This window comes from Filicampus tigris, chromosome 11 (genome assembly GCF_054856515.1).
Source record: "Filicampus tigris isolate MCC_2025a chromosome 11, RoL_Ftig_1.0, whole genome shotgun sequence".
Taxonomy (NCBI): domain Eukaryota; kingdom Metazoa; phylum Chordata; class Actinopteri; order Syngnathiformes; family Syngnathidae; genus Filicampus; species Filicampus tigris.
In genome coordinates, this window is record NC_141227.1 from 1089661 (window position 1) to 1112500 (window position 22840).

At 42.1% G+C, this 22840-nt stretch overlaps 1 protein-coding gene across 3 annotated transcripts in view; it reads right to left on the bottom strand.

The window, feature by feature from the left end:
* The window catches only part of aprt (adenine phosphoribosyltransferase), a 61675-nt gene that overhangs the window by 20226 nt on the left and 18609 nt on the right, over nt 1-22840 (bottom strand). For all 3 annotated transcript variants that reach the window (XM_086045710.1, XM_086045712.1, XM_086045711.1), the window contains 2 exons: nt 22627-22760; nt 9309-9387 (listed from right to left, as the gene is read on the bottom strand). In XM_086045710.1, the coding sequence (XP_085901836.1) occupies nt 9309-9387; nt 22627-22760 (213 nt within the window). The remainder of the gene's footprint in view (nt 1-9308; nt 9388-22626; nt 22761-22840) is intronic.

Here is a 22840-nt window from a genome sequence, read left to right on the forward strand (position 1 = left end):
GGTCTGGAAGCGAGCGAGATTTGCCCGCTGCCACGCCAAATGAATCCACTTAATGAAGTGGATCGTAGTGATGGTGAAGTGGAAGACTTTTCGGTCCGCCGCCGGTGTTGTGCCGAAAACAGCAACCCTGTCGTAAACTGCACCCCTTCGCGGGAGCGCGCATACATCATACGTCATCCAATGTGCCGAACATCACCCCTGCCGTAAACTGCACACCCTTGCAGGAGCGCGCATATGTCATGCGTCGCAAAGTACAGTAATACACCAGTGTGCGCGACACCAATCCAACGTCCGATGTCGGTAAGCGTCGGGGCGTCTGATTGCGCCGTCAGATTGGGGTAGCGAACACCGTCGTAACATCGGACCTCGTCAGGAAGCGTCTGGTGGGCGTTTCAGCATGTTGAATAGGCGTCGTGAGTCATAACATTTGGTCACTCTGATTGGCTGTTATCTAGCGAATCAGCGCACGGAACACAAACGGGAAGTGACAAATGCGGATAAACGTGTGCGTTCATCGTGAGCGAAAAAATATAGCTGAATGCATTGTTTACGTTTTTATAATCTGCCCCCGGCCAATACCTTTCCGGTTGGCTTTTTCTAACCATGAGGAATAGTGACTACCGCTGCCGATGGTATGGAGGGGTATTACAATCACGTATGCGCAGCAGGTATTTTAATGGTCAGCGTCGCTGTCTGTCGTTGCGGTGTTTTATTTTCAGCGTGACGTGCTCACAGTCGGCACAAAGCCACAGGGGTAAGCATCGGTCACCGTTGACCAACGTCGGATTGGTCTATCTAGGCCTTAATATGCCAGAATTACGAATTACACCCGAAGCTTGCAGCCAAAATGTAGTGACCATTACATATGGGTACATTCACTTCATGAATTTGATCCCAATTATTCATTTTGTTCTCGTTCACGTCCTCCACTAATTTCCTCATAATTAAAAAAAAAAAATTTCTTTCTAGCTGGGTTTGAACTAGGGATAGACCGATTATCGGCCGGACCGATTATCGGGGCCGATATTTGGTATTTTGCCGATTATCGGCATCGGCCTTTTTTTTCATTTTAAGGCCGATAAATTAAAAACTGCTTTATACGTGCTTGCTGCAGCGTGCTTCTATCTCCCTCTGCTTGCAAGAGACCATGCCTGGATAAGGCAGATTGGCCCGCCCAAATCACCATCTGATTGGTTCCTTGTGCAGTGCGTAACAGCCAATCAGCGTAAAGCTGCGTGTGTGCTCCCTGCTCGCTCGCTTTCTGTGTCTCCTGGACGAGCCATGCACATGACGGGAGTTGGCGAGTTAGTAGTTCACGGTAATGCAATGGAGTTGGCGAGTTAGTAGTTCACGATAATGCAATAGACTTCGCCGAAATTTTAGTAAATATCAGTCTACTATAACTCACTTGTAACATTACTATGAGCCCTTGTTTGTCATATAAACACAAGGGGCAGTTCTGCTCGCTACAGTAAGCTGCCTTGCGGCTCAAGCTAACCACTCCCCCAATGTCAGAACAGTTGATTTGCTTTGTGAACGACATGGCTCCTAAGAGAAGTAAAGTTGCTTAAAATATAGGGAAATGGTGATGAAAGTAAGACGTGAGTGCCAGTGTGTGCGTGTCTGTGCTTACAAGCCATGTCGTGAAAAGCTAAACTCAACTTTATTTATAGAGCACTTTAAAACAAGCACCGCTCCAAGTGCTGCACATGATGCAAAAATTGACAGCAAAGTACTGCATGTGAAAGTCCGGTATTGGAAACATGCTTATCTTTCTGGCTAGTAGCTGCGTTGAGGATTCACTTTTGTGTTTTTGAACTTTAAAACAAAGATGTGTGAAAGATAAACATTTCAGTTTTAGTGGATTTTTAGAAAACAATTTACTGTAAGGAGATGTTTGTTTTCATTGAACTATAAGACATGCAGCTGAGCCTGGGAGCTACCTGCACCTTTTTGTGAGATTTAAAACAAAGTTGTCTATTTTTTAAGCTCTAGAAAAGCTTTAACATCTAGTAAATCACTAAAGTTGTTCAATAAACATGGGCTTAAAGGCATTTAAACAAAGTCTTGGAGATTTTTTCTACAAATAAATATCGGCTTCAAATATTGGTTATCGGCTGCCTTGACTACTAATAATAGGTATCGTATCGGCCCTGAAAAAAGCATATCGGTCTATCCCTAGTTTGAACTCATCACGCGTTTGTGCGGTAGGCGTTGGGTTCTTGAAAAACAGCTGCACAAGGAACGAAGATAACACCAATACAATTACTTATCATTGGTCCTTACTGTTTAAGTTTGTTCCTTGTGTTTCCATCCTCTGAAACACTAGGATTAAATTACTGATGTTTTTTTATTAGTCACATTTTACAGAGTGAAAAATAATAGTTGAATTCTTTTGTAATTTTTTTTCTAGTTAAATGACCATTAACAGAAAAAAAAGGACATAAACATTTGAGATAATTGAGGATGTTTTGAGCATGAAGTTGCTGAAGGGAAGGAGAAGACTTGTATGAACAGGTGTATAAACACTGCATCTTGCATAGTCATTGACACAAACGTACGACCTGCATGAGAGCTCCTTTGCACATTTGAAAGGTGCAGCCCTCAGTGCACACTGGTAGTAAATTGGCTTGTTCGTTTATTAGTGTGTGCTTACCAACACACTCGATGCAAATGTTCCTGGTTCCCCATCAAATTTTACATCCCAATGTGGCCCGCAATGCCAAAAGTTCGCCCACCCCTGGTCTAAACAGTGCAATTGTTAAATAACTTTAAAACAATATGAAAAAGAATAAGATTCCCCTTACGTCAAACTTTTTTCACAGGTTTGTAGTCCGTAAATTAAAAGTGTGACGTCATTTTGTAGTCCATACGCCCCGCCCCCTTTTATGGTGTCATACCCAGTTTAAATCCCACCCCTTTGATGACGTAATTTATGTAGCCCATAAATCCCACCCCTAACCAAGCCCCACCCTTAACCCCGCCCCTTTATAGTCCATAAGCCCCACCCCTAACCACGCCCCATGTAGTCCATAAGTCCCGCCCTTAACCACACGCTTTGATGACGTCATGTTGTGGTCCATAAGGCCCATCCCTAGCCCCGCATCGTTTCCTGTCCGCCATTTTGGCATTTACTAGTCCACGCCCCTTTAACACGTAATTTATGATTAATGCCCCCGGTATGCCCAAATGTGGACATTATGCTTCCGCCACGTTCAAGACATGCCCGGGCATGTTTTGAACAATGATGTCACCCCGGGCAAGTCCAGGCATGTCCTGGCAGCCGCCATCTTTTCCGGCATGCCCAAAAATGGGCATGGATGAGATCATACTTCCGCCTCGTTCAAGGCAAGTACAGACATGTTTTAGGCTGCCGCCATCTTTTTCGGCATGCCCAAATATGGATGGATGAGATCATAATTCCGCCTCGTTCAAGGCATGTACAGACATGTTTTCAGGCTGCCGCCATCTTTTCCAGCATGCCCAAATAAGGACATTATGCTTCCACCTCATTCAAGGCACGTACAGACATGTCCTGGCTGCCGCCATTTTTTCCGGCATGACCAAATAAGGGTATGGATGACAGAGCCTGTAACATGAAACTCATTGTATAGCCTGGGGTCGATGTCCAGTCTTGTTCAGATATGTTTTTAGACCCTCCCCTCATATGCAGCACAATACCACACACTAAAACAAAGTAAAACAGATCTTCATGAGTGCATCATGATTGAGGGGACGTGTATTTCTATTCATAAAGGCTGTGAATCAAACGCTCATCAAAAATCAAGGATTTATTTGGAAAGAAGACAACACCCGCCCACTGAATCATTGACTCAAACCTGGTCTTTGTCCGCCCCGGCCGCTGGAATATGGGGTTACACATTTGCCTATGAAACAGCAGAATTACACCTGTCAAGTCAAGTCAAGTCAAATTTATTTATACACCTGTACATCATTTTGCATGCTTGGTTATGTTTTTTTTAAACTGACTGAGAATTGCAACCCTTATTGTTCTACTACACTTTGTTAGGATGTTTCCCATACAATTATGAAGTGCCCACTTGATTGAATTCATCTTAGCGCAATACCTCGTCATCTACACATGTGCCTATGAAACACCTGAACTACACTTTTACACCATTTATGGTTATGTTTTTTTAATGAGAATAGCAACCCTTATTGTTCTAATACAACATATTAGGACGTTTCCCATACAATTGTGAAGTGCCCATCTGATTGAATTCATCTTAGCGCAATACCACGTCATCTACACGTGCCTATGAAACACCTGAACTACACTTGTACACCATTTAGCATGCTTGGTTATGTTTTTTTTTTATGAGAATAGCAACCCTTATTGTTCTAATACAACATGTTAGGACGTTTCCCATTCAATCGTGAAGTGCCCACCTGATTGAATTCATAGCGTAATACCACGTCATCTACACATGTACCTATGAAACACCTGAACTACACCTGTACACCATTATGCATGCTTGGTTATGTTTTTGAATGACTGAGAATAGCAACCCTTATTGTTCTACTACACTTTGTTAGGACGTTTCCCATACAATTATGAAATGCCCACTTGATTGAATTCATCTTAGCGTAATACCACGTCATCTACACATGTACCTATGAAACACCTGAACTACACCTGTACAACATTGTGAATGATTCTTTTTTTTTTTAAGTGATTGAGAATAGCAACCCTTATTGTTGTAACACAGCTTGTTAGGGCATCTTCCATACAATTAAGACAAGATAATTGTGAAAAGTCTGAGTGCAAAATACCATGTCATCTACAAATGTGCCTATGAAACACCTGAACTACACCTGTACAACATTGTGAATGATTCTTTATGTTATTTTTAATGATTGAGAATAGCAACCCTTATTGTTCTAATACACCTTGTTAGGGCATCTTCCATACAATTCAGACAACATAATCGTGTAAAGTGTAAGTGCAAAATACCACGTCATCTACACATGTACCTATGAAACACCTGAACTACACCTGTACATCATTGTACATGCTTGGCTATGTTTTTTTAATAGAATGAGAAGAGCAACCCTTATTGTTCCAATACAGCTTGTTAGAGCATCTTTCATACAATTATCAGGTTAGTTTACAATTAAAGCAACACAGGTTGGAAAGTCTAAGCGCAGGTCTCTTCACATACCGCGACACAAACGGCTCCACCCCCACTCCACCCCTCCTTTTCTGCATGTAAGAAAGACTCCCTAAAATACAGACAGACAACGTTCTCTTAGGTGTGTGTGTGTATTGCATCCAGGTTGGTAATGAGGAAGTTAGCCTTGGAAAAATGTGTGGCGTGTAGGCCTATACAGATTTATCTCATCAGGATGGGTGAGAAAACCCAATATTCCAAATAACCCATGACTTTTCAAATCGTAAATTAAGAGTCAAATGCAGAGAGGTATGAACGAAACGGAGTGACACGAGAAGAAGAAGAATCTCAGTGGAGCACCAACTCAAAGAAACTCAGAGACAAACAGAACACTGAAAAATGGACAGTAAGTACATACTTTAAAATACTTCTCCTAGTTTCATGACTAACTCGAGTTTATGTCATCTAAATGTGATCTTGTTTTACATTTAACTGAACGCGCATGAATAACACTTGTACATGTTGTCATTAGCTATTGTTTTAGGATTTTAGCTATCCATGCATTCATGAATAACACTAGTTTATGTTATTATCTATTTGTTTTAGGATTTTAGCCGTCCATGCATTCCTGAATAACAATCTGTGAAATCATTATACCTGTTTCAGATGTAACTGTCTTTGTGCATATTCATGAAAATGCCAAATAGATAAATAGAACATATATCTCTATATTTTTTATATACAATACTTTGGTTTGATGTATTTGTAAACATCCAAGTTCTCCAAGTTAGATCATATGCACATAGCGCGTATTGTAACTAGATGGCGTGTAAATGTTTGACCTGTGGTCTTCAAAGGGAGTGATTTCACTCCATGTAGAGTTAGTAAATACAGTGTAGCTCAAACTCTGATAAACAGCACAGCTAGCAACAAGCTTTTGAGGGCATGCGTGTGTGTGTATGCAGCCCTCCCTTGAGGGGATGCGTGTGTGTGTGTGTGTATGTGGGATGTGGGCGTGTGTGTGTGTGCAGGTGTGCATGTTTGCGATTGTGTGTGTGTGTGTGTGTGTGAGCACTTGTGAGCATGGCACGAAATCAATCAGAGGAATTTAGATAAACGGTTGCTTACCGGCGATTTCTTGAGAAGCTTTGTGTATCAAAATGCATGTCCATTTAGGATGGGTGAGGGGCAACTAGTCTAGAAAAATAATAAACTCCCTTTTGAAAAAATCTGAATGATTAATATGTATTCTTTTTCTTTTCAGAACAGTACTGACATAAACTCGTGTTAGTCATGAAACTAGGAGAAGTATTTTAAAGTATGTACTTACTGTCCATTTTTCAGTGGTCTGTTTGTCTCTGAGTTTCTTTGAGATGGTGCTCCACTGAGATTCTTCTTCTTCTCGTGTCACTCCGTTCATATTGTTCATACCTCTCTGCATTTGACTCTTAATTTACGATTTGAAAGGTCATGGGTTATTTGGAATATTGGGTTTTCTCACCCATCCTGACGAGATAAATCGGTATAGGCCTACACCCCACACATTTTTCCAAGGCTAACTTCCTAATTACCAACCTGGATGCAATACACACACACACACCTAAGAGAACGTTGTCTGTCTGTATTTTAGGGAGTCTTTCTTACATGCAGAAAAGGAGGGGTGGAGTGGGGGGAGAGCCGTTTGTGTCGTGGTATGTGAAGAGACCTGCGCTTAGACTTTCCACTGTGTTGCCTTAATTGTAAACTAACCTGATAATTGTATGAAAGATGCTCTAACAAGCTGTATTGGAACAATAAGGGTTGCTCTTCTCACTCTATTAAAAAAAAACATAGCCAAGCATGTACAATGATGTACAGGTGTAGTTCAGGTGTTTCATAGGTACATGTGTAGATGACGTGGTATTTTGCACTTACACTTTACACAATTATGTTGTCTGAATTGTATGGAAGATGCCCTAACAAGGTGTATTAGAACAATAAGGGTTGCTATTCTCAATCATTAAAAATAACATAAAGAATCATTCACAATGTTATACAGGTGTAGTTCAGGTGTTTCATAGGCACATTTGTAGATGACATGGTATTTTGCACTCAGACTTTTCACAATTATCTTGTCTTAATTGTATGGAAGATGCCCTAACAAGCTGTGTTAGAACAATAAGGGTTGCTATTCTCAATCATTTAAAAAAAAAAAAGAATCATTCACAATGTTGTACAGGTGTAGTTCAGGTGTTTCATAGGTACATGTGCAGATGACGTGGTATTGCGCTAAGATGAATTCAATCAAGTGGGCATTTCATAATTGTATGGGAAACGTCCTAACAAAGTGTAGTAGAACAATAAGGGTTGCTATTCTCAGTCATTAAAAAACATAACCAAGCATGCATAATGGTGTACAAGTGTAGTTCAGGTGTTTCATAGGTACATGTGTAGATGACGTGGTATTACACTATGAATTCAATCAGGTGGGCACTTCACGATTGAATGGGAAACGTCCTAGGATGTTGTATTAGAACAATAAGGGTTGCTATTCTCATTAAAAAAAACATAACCAAGCATGCTAAATGGTGTACAAGTGTAGTTCAGGTGTTTCATATGCACATGTGTAGATGACGTGGTATTGCGCTAAGATGAATTCAATCAAGTGGGCACTTCATAATTGTATGGGAAACGTCCTAACAAAGTGTAGTAGAACAATAAGGGTTGCGATTCTCAGTCAGTTTTAAAAAAAAACATAACCAAGCATGCAAAATGATGTACAGGTGTATAAATAAATTTGACTTGACTTGACAGGTGTAGTTCTGCTGTTTCATAGGCAAATGTGTAACCCCATATTCCAGCGGCAGGGGCGGACAAAGACCAGGTTTGAGTCAATGATTCAGTGGGCGGGTGTTGTCCTCTTTCCAAATAAATCCTTGATTTTTGATGAGCGCTTGATCCACAGCCTTTTTGAATACAAATACACGTCCCCTCAATCATGATGCACTCATGAAGATCTGTTTTACTTTCTGTTTTAGTGTGTGGTATTGCTGCATATGATGGGAGGGTCTAAAAACATGTCTGAACAAGCCTGGACATCTACCCCAGGCTATACAATGAGTTTCATGTTACAGGCGGAAGTATGATGTCCATCCATACCCTTATTTGGTCATGCCGGAAAAGATGGCGGCAGCCAGGACATGTCTATACATGCCTTGAATGAGGTGGAAGCATAATGTCCTTATTTGGGCATGCCGGAAAAGATGGTGGCAGCCTAAAAATATGTCTGTACATGCCTTGAACGAGGCGGAATTATGATCTCATCCATCCATATTTGGGCATGCCGAAAAAGATGGCGGCAGCCTAAAACATGTCTGTACTTGCCTTGAACGAGGCGGAAGTATGATCTCATCCATGCCCATTTTTGGGCATGCCGGAAAAGATGGCGGCTGCCAGGACATGCCTGGACTTGCCTGGGGTGACATCATTGTTCAAAACATGCCCGGGCATGTGGGCATGTCTTGAACGTGGCGGAAGCATAATGTCCACATTTGGGCATACCGGAAGGGGGCGTTAATCATAAATGACGTGTTAAAGGGGCGTGGACTAGTAAGTGCCAAAATGGCGGACAGGAAACGATGCGGGGATAGGGATGGGGCTTATGGACTACATGGGGGCCTGGTTAGGGGTGGGGCTTATGGACTACAAAGGGACAGGGTTAGGGGTGGGGCTTACGGACTACAAAATGACGTCATCAAAGGGGTGGGATTTAAACCTGTCATTAAAAGGGGCGGGGCTTATTGACTACAAAATGACGTCACTATTTTTACATCCGGACTACAAACCTGTCAAAAGTTTGACGAAAGGGGAATCTTATTGTTTTTAATATGTGACTAATACAGGTCATATAGTTTGAAAAATGTTGCGACACACATCATACCTGTCAAGGTATCGCCGTTATTTGTATAGGTGGAAACACTTTTTCAAACATGTATGCCGTACATCCCTGATTTCCATTCACGTGACAGCAGCCATTCGAAAATAATGTGAAATGCATAAGATTATAGACATATATGTAAGGGCAAATTATAACTTTCATAAGATTCAGTACACGCCAGGGTTGACAGGTATGGCACACATTCACAATACCTGCAGTAAACATTTGCCAAAATACATTACTTTTACACCAAATCTCACCTCCAGTTGCTAGAAGATCATCAAGAAGCACTACTTTCTGCCCTGGTGTCACTGCATCCTCTTGGATCTCTGCTTCTGCCTGGAACAATAGGATAAATAGTATCCCTTTAAGTCACGAGTGTCAAGTCAAGTCAAGTCAAATTATTTATATATTATTCATAGGAAAGTCTCAAAGGGCTTCACATGCCTGTAGTTGACAACACATAAACCCCTGAGTGCTCAACCAGTCGATCGCGGTCTGTCCCAAGTTGAAAAAGATTTTGGTTTGTGTGAGTTATTACTATACAGTATATTTTGTTTTAGTGTACACTACAGCCTACGCACAATATCATAATAAAGTAGGTCACCTTTAACCTATGATGGCACATGACCTGCATCACAGGAAGTTGCTAGTATTCCGCAGTAGCTTGCATCTAGCGATCGATCCGTTAAGATATAGCTATTTTTTGTTTATTCTCATTCAAAGCGTGTTTGTTTGAGCTGCAATGCAGCGATGGCATTGGCAAAGAAGGGATTCTGTAGTGGCATATTAAATCGGTACACGCGAGCTTTGATAGTAATGTTTCTGCGCTATACACGTTACAAAAGTGCATCCCCCCCTACCTGTGTGAGGTCTCCCACTAAGGTAGGCAATGATTTCCTTTTTACAAACTCAGAAATCTACCTTTCTTATATCTGGTTTATTTTTCTGTTTCATTCATGTCAGGGTCCGTACTGGCTATTGCCCATCACGGCATGTTTGCTCGCATGCGTGAACTGGTCGATGGTTGAAAAGTAGATCTTGGGTCAAAAAAGGTCAGGCACCGTTGCTTTAAAGAGACACTTGGGTGGGATGAACATTGGCACTTATATGATACCTGTAGGTATTAAAAAATATTGTCAGCACTAAAATTCCCCTTCGAAAAAAACCTCAGAAGTGATTTAAGAGTATTTTTGGACAGACTGGCCGGGACTTTGCCCCGCCCACAAATTGGGTGGAGTCTGCTTGACTGGCACTTCAGTCGGACGATGTCATTGAAGGGAGGGCGAAAGCAGTGCACGATTGTTTCATGCCTTGCTTTGTTCACAACCTGTTGTTTTGGAACAAATTTTGAACATTTAAGGCAGCAAATATACCCAAACGATGCACTGTGGCTGGGTGTAGTAACACATCGAAAGAAGGGGTCAGCCAACATAAATTCCTGAAGGATGAAAAAGTGAGGAAACGGTGGACCTAAAAAAAAAAAAAAAAAGACTGAAATGGGACGGACTAGGCAAGACAAGTGTGATTTACACTGCACAGTTTGAGGAGTCTGATTTTGAAGATAAAGGGCTGTGGTCAGAATTTGGAGTTACCAAGCCCAAAAGCCTTAAGGTGACTGCCATTACAAAAGTAAAAACCACTAGAAAGGGGAGAAACACAGACTCAAAGTCTCCCGAAAAGTAGAGACGACGGGCAGTCCCGGCGCTCAAAACGGGAGAATAGAAAGGTAAGTCTTTTGACATGAGCTTTATTTCCAAAACATAATCTTTCCAAAAATACTGACCGAAGTTTTTCACTTTTAAATCTTGTAAATGTACTGCACATTTCATTATAGCTACGCCAGTTTACAACTACTTTCACACTGTTCGGCAAATGCTAAATAACTATGCAATACTGTCATGCCTCGGGCTAGGTAGTCTTGTCTTTGTAAAAAAAAAAAAAAAAAAAAAAAAAAAAAAAAAAAAAAAAAAAAAAAAAAAAGAAGAAAAAAGTTACATTACTAAAAATCCCGATACAAGGTTTTTCTCTTGTTTCGTAAGCATTTGGGACATTTCATTAGGTACGCTACGCTAGCTAACAAGAGCTGCGGTGTTGTCTAAAACTGTTCGGCAAATGCAAAATATACACAAACTATGCAACAGTGTCACGTCACACAGGGATGGGTAGTCTTACTGTCTTTGCAAATAAAAAGGTTACACTAATAAAAATACCGACGTAAGGTTTTTATTTAATGTTTCGTATTCTGGACACTTCATTAGGTATGCTAGCTAACAAGAGCTACGGTGTTGTCTAGAACTTCAATATACACAAACTATGCAAGAGTGTCATGTTTAGAGCTGTGTACTCTAATTGTCTTTGCAAAAAAAATATATTACCAAAAACAGTGACGTAAGGTTTTTAATTTGTTTGTTTTTTTTCTTTAACAATTTTTAATTATTATATATTCAATTATTTATTATTGCCACATGCCATAACTTCACACCGAAGACAAATAATACAAAACAGACAGCAAATTTAACAGAGTAAAAATAGAATGGAAAAAAAACAAACAAAAATGTAATAAGTAAACATTAAAAATGCCAGGGGTCCTAAAATAAAAACTAAGACACATTGAAAACATTAAAATGTGAACACAATTTCACAGTTTTATAGTTTTTCTCGATTGCTGAAGCACAATTTCCAAATCTCTGAGCTCAATGACCAGTTGCCTAAACACATTTATTAAATCACATAATGCAAAATGGTAGACTCAGACGGTTCTGACCCGAGCGTTTTTAATAATTACAGACCCGTATCCAACTTACCGTTTTTAAGTAAGATTTTAGAAAAACTGGTTTTCATCCAGTTGAATCATTTTTTAAATACAAATAATATTTTGGAGAAATATCAATCTGGTTTTAGGATGAACCACAGTACGGAGACTGCTCTTTTAAGGATTTTAAATGATATTAGGTGCACTGCAGACGTGAGAAAACTCACAGTCTTGGTGCTACTGGATCTAAGCACTGCTTTTGATACAGTAGATCACCAAATTTTATTAAATAGACTTGAAAATCTAGTGGGCATCTCTGGTACTGTTTTTGACTGGTTTTATTCCTATCTCACAGACCGATATTTCTTTGTAAGTATGGATACTTGTTCCTCCAAAACCCATGAAATTAAATGTGGGGTTCCTCAAGGTTCGATTTTAGGCCCCCTACTTTTTAATCTTTATATGCTTCCCCTCGGGGATGTCATCAGGGGACACGGCATCAGCTTTCACAGCTATGCTGATGACACGCAGCTGTATATTGCCGTGTCTCCTGATGACACAGGACCCATTGATACCCTTTTAAATTGCATTTTAGATATCAAGTCATGGATGGCAGATAATTTCCTACAGCTCAATCAGGACAAGACTGAGGTTTTAGTTATCGGTCCCGAAGGTCAGAGAGAGAAGCTTTTACCAAAACTACACATTTTTAATCCCTCACACTGTGTGAAGAACCTTGGCGTCATTTTTGACTCTGAGCTCAGTTTTATTCCTCATATTAAAAATGTAACCAAGATTGGTTTTTATCGCGTTAAGAATATCGCCAGAGTCCGCCCGTTTCTCTCTCAGGCTAACACGGAAGTGCTGATGCATGCCTTTATTTCCTGTCGTTTGGATTACTGTAATGCCCTGCTCTCTGGCCTCCCGAAAAAGAACATTTCACCACTGCAACTACTGCAGAATTCAGCCGCTCGGGTGCTGACGAGAACCAGAGGGCGGGAGCACATTACGCCAGTTTTGAAATTGCTGCATTGGCTCCCTGTGTGTTTCAGGATCGATTTTAAAGTACTTTTATTAGTTTATATTTATTTATTAACATGTGTTAATGGTCTTGGGCCATCTTATTTATCTGATTTGCTTTTATCATACCAGCCCTCGCGGATCCTGAGGTCCTCTGGCGCCGGCCTTTTATTTATTCCAAGGGTGAGGACCAAAATGCATGGCGAGGCTGCATTCAGCCGTTTTGGTCCTCACCTTTGGAATAGCCTGCCAGAGGATGTCAGGTCTGCGGAGACTGTTGATATTTTTAAGAGGAAGCTCAAGACACACCTTTTTAGTTTGGCTTTCAACAACTTTTAAATAATTTATCTTTTCTTTTGATTGAAGATAATTCTATGTTTTGCTTTGAATGTTTTAAAGCACTTTGAGTTGCATTTTTATGTATGAAAAGTGCTATATAAATAAAATGTGATTGATTGATTGACTGATAAAAAGTGAAATGAAAGCACGGGTGTCATTGCTTAAACATGGTGACTCAAAATTGAAGACACCTGTGACACCATCCATATTGGCCACTTGAGAATGCACAACGACTCAAAATTAAAGACACCTGCAAATTATGTGACAACACCTATATAGGCCAGTTTATATAATGCACAGTTTGCTGAAGGAGACAAACGGCAACAGAATGGACAGAGGAAGAGTTCGTGTCAGAGGAGGGAGAGGAGCAGGCCGAGGCGGGAGAGGAGCCAGCCGAGGAGGGAGAGGTGGAGGAGCAAGGCAACCATGTACAATCATCACAGATGAAATGCAAGCTACTGTCATTGACCATGTCATTGTCCATGGAATGTCACTGAGAGAAGCTGGACTAAGAGTCCAACCCAACCTCAGCAGGTTCTCAGTGTCCACCATAATTCGGGCATTCAGAGAACACAACAGGTATGTACCGTAGTTACTTTGTCTAAATGTTTGTAGCCCACAATGTAAATTGGTTTTACAACAGTACCTTTTACTTGGGGAGACTGGACATTTCCATTGATGTTTGTATTGTAGATAGTAAGTCTTTTTTTGAAGAGTGAAAGTATATTTGTTTCTATAGGGTTGAAAGATTGCCACATCATGGTGGAAGGACTCCCCTGTTCACAGCGCAGCAAGAGATCCTCATTGTGGACATGGTCCGGGAAAACAACATCATCAGACTCAGAGAAATAAAGGAGGGAGTCATAGCTGACAACGCCAATTTTGGAGGCAGTGACAGAGTCAGCGTGGCCTATGGTGGCCACGTAGCTTCTAGCGACGGAGGACTCTGTCTATGGTGACAGAAGCTACGTATGAAGCAAGCTTATAGAGTTCCCTTTGAGCGTAACTCGGACAGAATCAAAGAGCGACGTTTCCAGTATGTGCACGTAAGTATACATACCGGTACACAATGTTGATTGATCACAGTACAGTGGGTTTACAAGCTCACTGTACTGCATAGTAGCCCACAGTGTACTGTAGTACCCCTTCTGTGACACTACCCATACTCTATTCATTTCCACAGAGAATCTTGGGGTTGGACGCCATGATGAGACCTCATGAATACATCTTCCTGGATGAGGCTGGCTTCAACCTCACCAAGAGGAGGAGCGGCCGTAACATAATTGGCCAAAGAGCAATTGTGGACGTTCCTGGCCAACGTGGGGTGAATATCTCCCTATGTGCAGCCATGACCTCAGAAGGGCTTCTTCACAGGCATGCTCTCCTCGGGTCCTTCAACACCCAGCGTCTCCTCACATTCCTGGGAGAGTTACGGGACATCCTGACGGACCGTGAGTGGCATAATCTGGATCCAGCACAGCCTCCTCCCGTCTGTAATCATCTAGGGCAATGTCAGTTTTCACCGCACCAACCAGATAAGAGAGCGGTTCAACATACACCAACAATTCCTCAATGTATGTCTGCCACCCTACCCACCTTTCCTCAACCCCATAGAGGAGTTCTTCTCATCATGGTGGTGGAAGGTGTATGACCGGGAACCATATAGTAGAGAGAAATTCCTTAGGGCCATGGAACTGGCCTGTGATGATGTGCGGAGGCAGCAGCTTCAGCAGGGAAGCCCAGACTTCCCTCTCCCCAGCAACATCTTCCAGCTCTTCCGGAAGGATCCCAAGGCGTTCCCAGGCAAGCCGGGAGACATAGTCTCTCCAGCGTGTTCTGGGTCGTCCTCGGGGTCTTCTGCCGGTGGGACATGCCCGGAACACCTCACCAGGGAGACGTCCAGGAGGCATCCTAATCAGATGCCCGAGCCACCTCAACTGGCTCCTCTCGACGCGGAGGAGCAGCGGCTCGACTCTGAGTCCCTCCCGGATGGCCGAACTTCTCACCCTATCTCTAAGGGAGAGCCCGGACACCCTGCGAAGGAAACCCATTTCGGCCGCTTGTATCCGAGATCTTGTTCTTTCGGTCATGACCCACAGCTCATGACCATAGGTGAGAGTAGGAACGTAGATCGACCAGTAAATTGAGAGCTTCGCCTTTCGGCTGAGCTCCTTCTTCACCACGACGGACCGATACAGGGTCCGCATCACAGCAGACGCTGCACCGATCCGCCTGTCGATCTCCCGTTCCATCTTACCCTCACTCGTGAACAAGACCCCAAGATACTTGAACTCCTCCACTTGGGGCAGAATCCCATCCCCGACCCGGAGAGGGCACGCCACCCTTTTCCGACTGAGGACCATGGTCTCAGATTTGGAGGTGCTGATCTTCATTCCGACCGTTTCACACTCGGCTGCGAACCGCTCCAGCGAAAGTTGGAGATCGCGGCTTGAAGAAGCCAACAGTACCACATCATCTGCAAAAAGCAGAGATGCAATACTGAGGCCACCAAACCGGACCCCCTCGACACCTCGGCTGCGCCTAGAAATTCTGTCCATAAAGGTTACGAACAGAATCGGTGACAAAGGGCAGCCTTGGCGGAGTCCAACCCCCACAGGAAACGAATCCGACTTACTGCCGGCAATTCAGACCAAACTCTGGCATCGGTGGTACAGGGACCGGACAGCCCTTATCAGGGGGCTCGGTACCCCATACTCCCGAAACACCCCCCACAGAACTCCCCGAGGGACACGGTCGAACGCCTTCTCAAAGTCCACAAAACACATGTGGACTGGTTGGGCAAACTCACATGCACCCTCGAGGACCCTGCTGAGGGTGTAGAGCTGGTCTACTGTTCCACGGCCAGGACGAAAACCACATTGCTCCTCCTGAATCAGGGATTCGACCTTCCGACGGACCCTCCTCTCCAGCACCCCTGAATAGACCTTGCCGGGGAGGCTGAGGAGTGTGATCCCTCTGTAATTGGAGCACACCCTCCGGTCCCCCTTCTTAAAAAGGGGGACCACCACCCCGGTCTGCCAATCCAGAGGCACTGTCCCCGATGTCCACGCGATGTTGTAGAGACGTGTCAACCATGACAGCCCCTCAACATCCAGAGCCTTTATGAACTCCAGGAGGATCTCATCCACCCCCCGGGGCTTTGCCACCGAGGAGCTTTTTGACTACCTCAGTTACTTCAGCCCCAGAGATAGGAGAGCCCACCTCAGAGTCTCCAGGCTGTGCTTCCTCAGTGGAAGGCGTGTCGGTGGAATTGGGGAGGTCTTCGAAGTACTCTCCCCACCGACCCACAACGTCCCGAGTTGAGGTCAGCAGCACCCCATCGCCACTCTAAACAGTGTCAATGGTGCACTGCTTCCCCCTCCTGATACGTCGGATGGTGGACCAGAATTTCCTCGAAGCCGTCCGGAAGTCATTTTCCATGGCCTCCCCGAACTCCTCCCACACCTGGGTTTTTGCCTCAGCAACCGCCAGAGCTGCATTCCGCTTGGCCAGCCGGTACCCGTCAGCTGCCTCTGGGGTCCCGCAGGCCAAAAAGGCCCGATAGGACTCCTTCTTCAGATGGACAGCATCCCTTACCGCTGGTGTCCACCAGCGGGTTCGGAGATTGCCGCCACGGCAGGCACCGACCACCTCCAGAGTGGAAGAGTGTCCAACCCCTCTCGAGAGGACTGGGACCAGAACCCAAGCTGTGCGTGGAGGTGAGCCCGACTATATCTAGTCGGAACCTCTCAGCCTCACACACCAGCTCAGGCTCCTTCCCTGCCAGAGAGGTGACATTCCATGTCCCAAGAGCTAGTTTTTGTTGCCGGGGATCGCCAAGGTCCCTGTCTTCTGCCGCTGCCCAGCTCACACAGCACCCGACCCCTTTGGCCCCTCCCACCAGTGGTGAGCCCATGGGAAGGGGGACCCACGTGTCCTTTTCGGGCTGAGCCCGGCCGGGCCCCATGGTTGCAGGCCCGGCCACCAGGCGCTCGCGATTGAGCCCCACCTCCAGGTTGACTAATATTGACCTTTATTATTAACACAATTCTTGTGTAGACTCATATTTAAACACCGACATAAGGTTTTTTACAAAATGGTCAGCCTCAACGTTTAAAATCAGGTCTTTATCATTAACATTTACCTGATGAATCCCTATCATTCTTATTAATGCAATTAATGTGTAGACTCATATTTAATTACCTACATACGTTTTTTTCCAAATTGGTCAGTCTCAACATTTAAAAACTTTATCGTTTACTAATGTTGACCTTTTCTTTATTAATAATGCAAGTATTGTGTAGACTCATATTTAATCACGTTTTTTTCAAATGAGTCAGTCTCAACATTTAAAAACGTTTTCATTAGCATTTGTTTGATAAACCTCGATCTTTATTAACAATGCAATTAATGTGTAGACTAATTATATTGTGTATTTGATCATCTGTTGATGTAAACTCATTAATCAAAGCAGGAGGTAAAACCTATACAATATACTGTTTCTTGTTTCAGCCTAAAGCTCTGTCGTATTTGTACATTCATGTAGAGACATCATGAAATCATTTATGAAGTCATATCAACTTGAATGTTGTTTTTAAGCTAACCAGCAATACAGTGTGAGTATGCAGACTACACGCCCCGTCCATCTCTCGCTTGCTCTCTCTCTAACAAGAAAACGACGCCTATGGCGAGGAGGTGTGTCATCAACAACCACTCTCGGTAGGTATAAGACAGCAGATCTCCAAACCAACCCATAAAAACCTGTGGCTCGAGAAAAAAAAAACCAACAACCACAATGCCAGTAACTCGACAGACATCCAGACGCATAGAAACGGTATGGGCACCATTGGGACCCCAAAGGGGTCAGCCGATGGAGAGTGGTCCTGGGGTTAAAAGGTCGAGACAAACGCCCACCACCTACAAACCTCAGCCACAGATAATCGGCGACCAAGACAATAATGATTGTGAAGAAACGGCAGTGAATGTGGCGGACGTAAACCTCACGGTGGAACCAACGGTGACCGCTGACCACGTTTTTACAACGGAGTGCCCTCAGCAGAAGCTGTCGGTGTTCGAGGAGGCTGAGAAGGAGAACATACCCCCAATCAACATCCTTCAAACGTCCATGACCGGAGCTGTCAAGACTTTACCAAAAGAGGCGTTGACTGAGGAAGGGGAACAAAAGGGGGAGGAGAAGGATGATGATGAGTTGAAGGAAGAGGAGGATGAAACAGGCGCAGAGGAGGAGGAGGAGGAGGAGGAGCTTGAGTCAGAAAAGGATGATGAGTCAGAAAAGGAGGAGGAGGAGCCCGAGAAGGAGGAGTCGGAGTCAGAGGAGGGGAAGGATTTCACGTAGATGAGCCCTACATATGGCTGGATGACTGCATCTAGATATAAATGTATCAAACAGTCAATCGTTCAAAAGTTGCAGCATGTGTTAGTGAAATATACGGAAGAACAATGTGACAGGTGTAAAAATGATCACCCTAGTCAGAGTCATCACACGTGTCAGACTGTGGAGGGGGAAGATTATTATTACAACACACACTTTTATGATGTGACAAGGTTACTCTGTAACAAGAAATGTTATTGACTTTTTGAAAATTCCTGTAATCCTGGTTTTGGGCCACACACACCTTTCGTTTGGTGAGACATACAGGAGGTGGACATCAGGAACCCCAACTCATTACTCTTCTTAGAATCATTTTCTTGTAAAATAACAACATTAAAATACATTTGTGAAGTAATTCCTAGTGTACACGTGCAATGTGAATTTACATGAATACTTCTGGTAATCAAGTAATTCTTAAATGTAAAAATCCTAGATATACCCAAATATTTATTACAAATTGTGTAACTACTCTTAAATGTACTGAGGTACTCCTTGAAAGTTCCCTTAATGTCTTTAAATCAGTTAAAGGTAAAAAGGTAAAGGTAATACCAGATGTAACAATGTATGTTCCACCTGTTCATGTGCAATTTGTACTTAACACTTCTGGATGTACTCAAGTAATTCTTGTGAACTCAATGTGAATTTAACATTTCTAGATGTAGCCACCTATTTTATTAAAAGTTATCTAACTATTCTTATATGTACCGAGATACTTCATGAAACACACACACAACACTGCCTAGATTCTCAAGTTTGTCTGTGTCCTGTGTTTTTGACCTACGGGTTTTTTAACATCAACCTGCCGAAGGGACTAAAGATGTAAATTAGCCTTTGGCTATAATCTTGCATACTTACATGTACATGTTCATTAATATGTGTTGTCTCTCTTTTCAAATAAACTCAAACTCAACTCAACTCAGTTACCTTAATATGTGTAAATAAAGTATGATTTAAATATTACCCCAATAATCCTCGATGTAAACAAACTATGGTCCGATTGTTTGGGTACAACATGAATTTAATATTCCTAAATGTACTCAAGTAATTCTTAAATATAGTTTAAAAAACTCCATGAAGTCACCTAAACATTCTCTAATATACTGAAATAAACCCTAAAAGTTACATTAATATCTTAAAATCAGGTAAAGATAATCCCAATAATCCCAGATTTAACCAAAATGTGGTCCTAATTAGGTCTGTGCAATGTGAATTTAACATACCTAGATGAAACTAAAATATTTCTTAAAATTATCTAACTATTCTTAAATCTATTGAGGCAATTCTTGAAAGTTCCCTTAACACCTTTAAATCCCTTAAAGGTAAAAAGGTAAAGGTAATCCCAAAAACCTAGATGTAAACAAAATATGGTGCAATTAGAGTTATGCAATAAATCAAAATTCGATTACAATGACGATGACTACAATCATGGTAATGAATTATTATTAATATTCATTTGTATACAAGGCACTGTGTTTACACAAAAGAAAAACAAACTTGAATTTATACATTTGCACCTTATAAAAAATATATATAAGTGCTAATTTTATACGTTTTCATAATCGAGCAGCCCTAGTCCAAGTGTTGAAGGACAATGTGAATTTAACACCGCTGGATGTACTCAAGTACGTCTTAAATATTAAAATACTCCATCACCTAAACATTCTGTAATATACTGAAATAAACCCTTAAAGCCACCTTACAATGACCTAACTGTTACCTATATAGCTGTAAAGCCACAAAAATCATCTAAACACATCTAGAAGAACTCCAAATACTTATTTTGTCTTTTACTTTTACAGAAACTCACCTCAATATATGAAAAATAGTAAAACATCATTGATTGTATAATTGTGTCAAGTGGAAGCATAAATGTATTAACCTTTCTTTTTTTTAAGTACAGAATCAATAAATCTTTCTTAAGAATATGAGTTGTTTGTAATCTTTGGTTGAAGTTGTAATATGTTTCATCGTTATACTGTAGGTTACTAATTAGAGACTGTGTAATTGTGTAAAGTTTAAGTATACATTTATGAACATTCTTTTTTCAAGTATAATATTGATAAATCTTAATATGAGTTATTGTTTGTAATCTTTGGTTGTACATGTAATATGTTCATCGTTATACTCTAGATTACTACTTAGTGATTGTGTAAATGTGTAAATTATAAGTATACAATTAGTAACACTTTCTTTTCTTTTAAGTACAATATTGATAAATAAGATTTATCCCTACCCTAAGATTTTACAAGAAAATTATTCTTAGAAGAGTAAAGAGTTGGGGTTCCTGATGTCCATCTCATGTATGTCTCACCAAACGATAGGTGTGTGTGGGCCAAAACCAGGATTACAGGAATTTTCAAAAAGTATTTTTGGATAGAAATAAAATAACATCTAAAAAATGACAAATCAAGGCACTTTGGACGAATGCAAAATAAACACCAGTCCACAGATCCCGCCTGTAAATAAACACCCCTACTGGGAAACTAAACAATTCTCTGACTGATGATGCCATGAACACTAACGATGCTTATGGAAAACCCAGCAACTCTATACAAGTAGACTGTCGAATGGTTGAGAAGGTGTTACTGTTTGACCTAAGGGACAGGGTTGACGAGAACAAATTCTGACAAGCGAAACAAGATAAGCGTTTATTCCAAACCAAAAAAAAACATAGATTGCAACACTTTCTCTCAACAAAATCACTTTCTCTCAACAGGTTCATCACATGCCACACATTTTCAAAACAACGTTGTGTCCGCGAGTATAAAGTCAAACTGCGCGCAGCACTGCAGCAGTGACACGTTCGTGGATGTCTTCATTGAATTTTAGAACAACCTCGCACCAATTCACCTCTCTCTCTCTTTCTTCTTCGCTCTGGAAATACGTCGTAGCAAACCTGCTGTGTAATGGTTTGATGGTTTGCTTTTATTTTGAAGGCCGGAATTAGGAGTAGAAAGGAAGTGTAGAAAATAAATAAGTAACTTGCTGAATGCTTGCGGACTTCTTGCAGCACAGCACAGAAAAAGAATGAGAAAAGATTTTGACCGCGGGAAATTAGAAACCAGAATGACGCAGCTGCTTCATTCTCGCACATCGGAGACGGGGAACTTTTGCTTTTGCTTGGTATTAGACAAGCCTGGCAAAACAAAAAAGGTTTCTACTTCACAATCAAGTCCTCCCCCGCATGCAGTCTGTGTGTAGTGCACACTATTGTATGTGCTCTTAATGGAAGTACACGCAATTGGGTAAGTACTAGTGGCGGGTTTAGTAAATAGTAAATTAGCCAGCTAATGATCTTTAAATAAACCTCTGCCGTTAGCATCTGTCCCATTGCAGCATCATGCATGTTTTTTTTTTTGTTGTTTTTTTTAACGGGGCGGGGGGGTGATAATTTTTATGAATAAGGGCACGAGGTTGAGGCCGGACCGGCAAAAAAGGGTCAAGTGTCCAGCTATGAAAATTTGTTATAAAATTAAAAAAAAGGGGCGGCACGGTGGTCGACTGGTTAGCACGTCCGCCTCACAGTTCAGAGGTCGTGGGTTCGATCCCGGCTCCGGCCTCCCTGTGTGGAGTTTGCATGTTCTCCCCGTGCCTGCGTGGGTTTTCTCCGGGCACTCCGGTTTCCTCCCACATTCCAAAAACATGCATGGTAAGTTGATTGGATACTCTAAATTGCCCCTAGGTGTGATTGTGAGTGCGGATGTTTGTCTCTGTGTGCCCTGCGATTGGCTGGCAACCAGTTCAGGGTGTCCCCCGCCTACTGCCCAAAGACAGCTGGGATAGGCTCCAGCAGCCCCGCGACCCTTGTGAGGAGAAGCGGTACAGATAATGGATGGATGGATGGATTAAAAAAAAGGTGCAAATGAATGAATTCATGATTTCCTTTTGTAAACAAACATAGTGCGCTGGATATAAATGCATATTAACAATTGTTTTGTACGATTATGCCAATTTTGTAATCTTGGAGTGTAATAATCGGAATTCTAATTGAATTCTGATTAATTGCACAGCTCTAACATGCAGTGTGTATCCGTGTGTGTGTGTAAGTGTGCGTGTGCGTGTGTATTAGTACCTTCCCATATTCCAAATCGTATGCCACAGACACGGTGGCTCCAGGAAGTTTTCCTTTCTTCCTGACCATGACAAAACCAACTCCCAGCCGCTGGGCAAGAAGAGGCCCAAACAGGAAACCACGAGCATCTAAACCTGCCAGTCAAACACAAATGAACATATGCACACACACACAAACACACATAGCAAGTTACACATTAAGGAAAATAATGGTT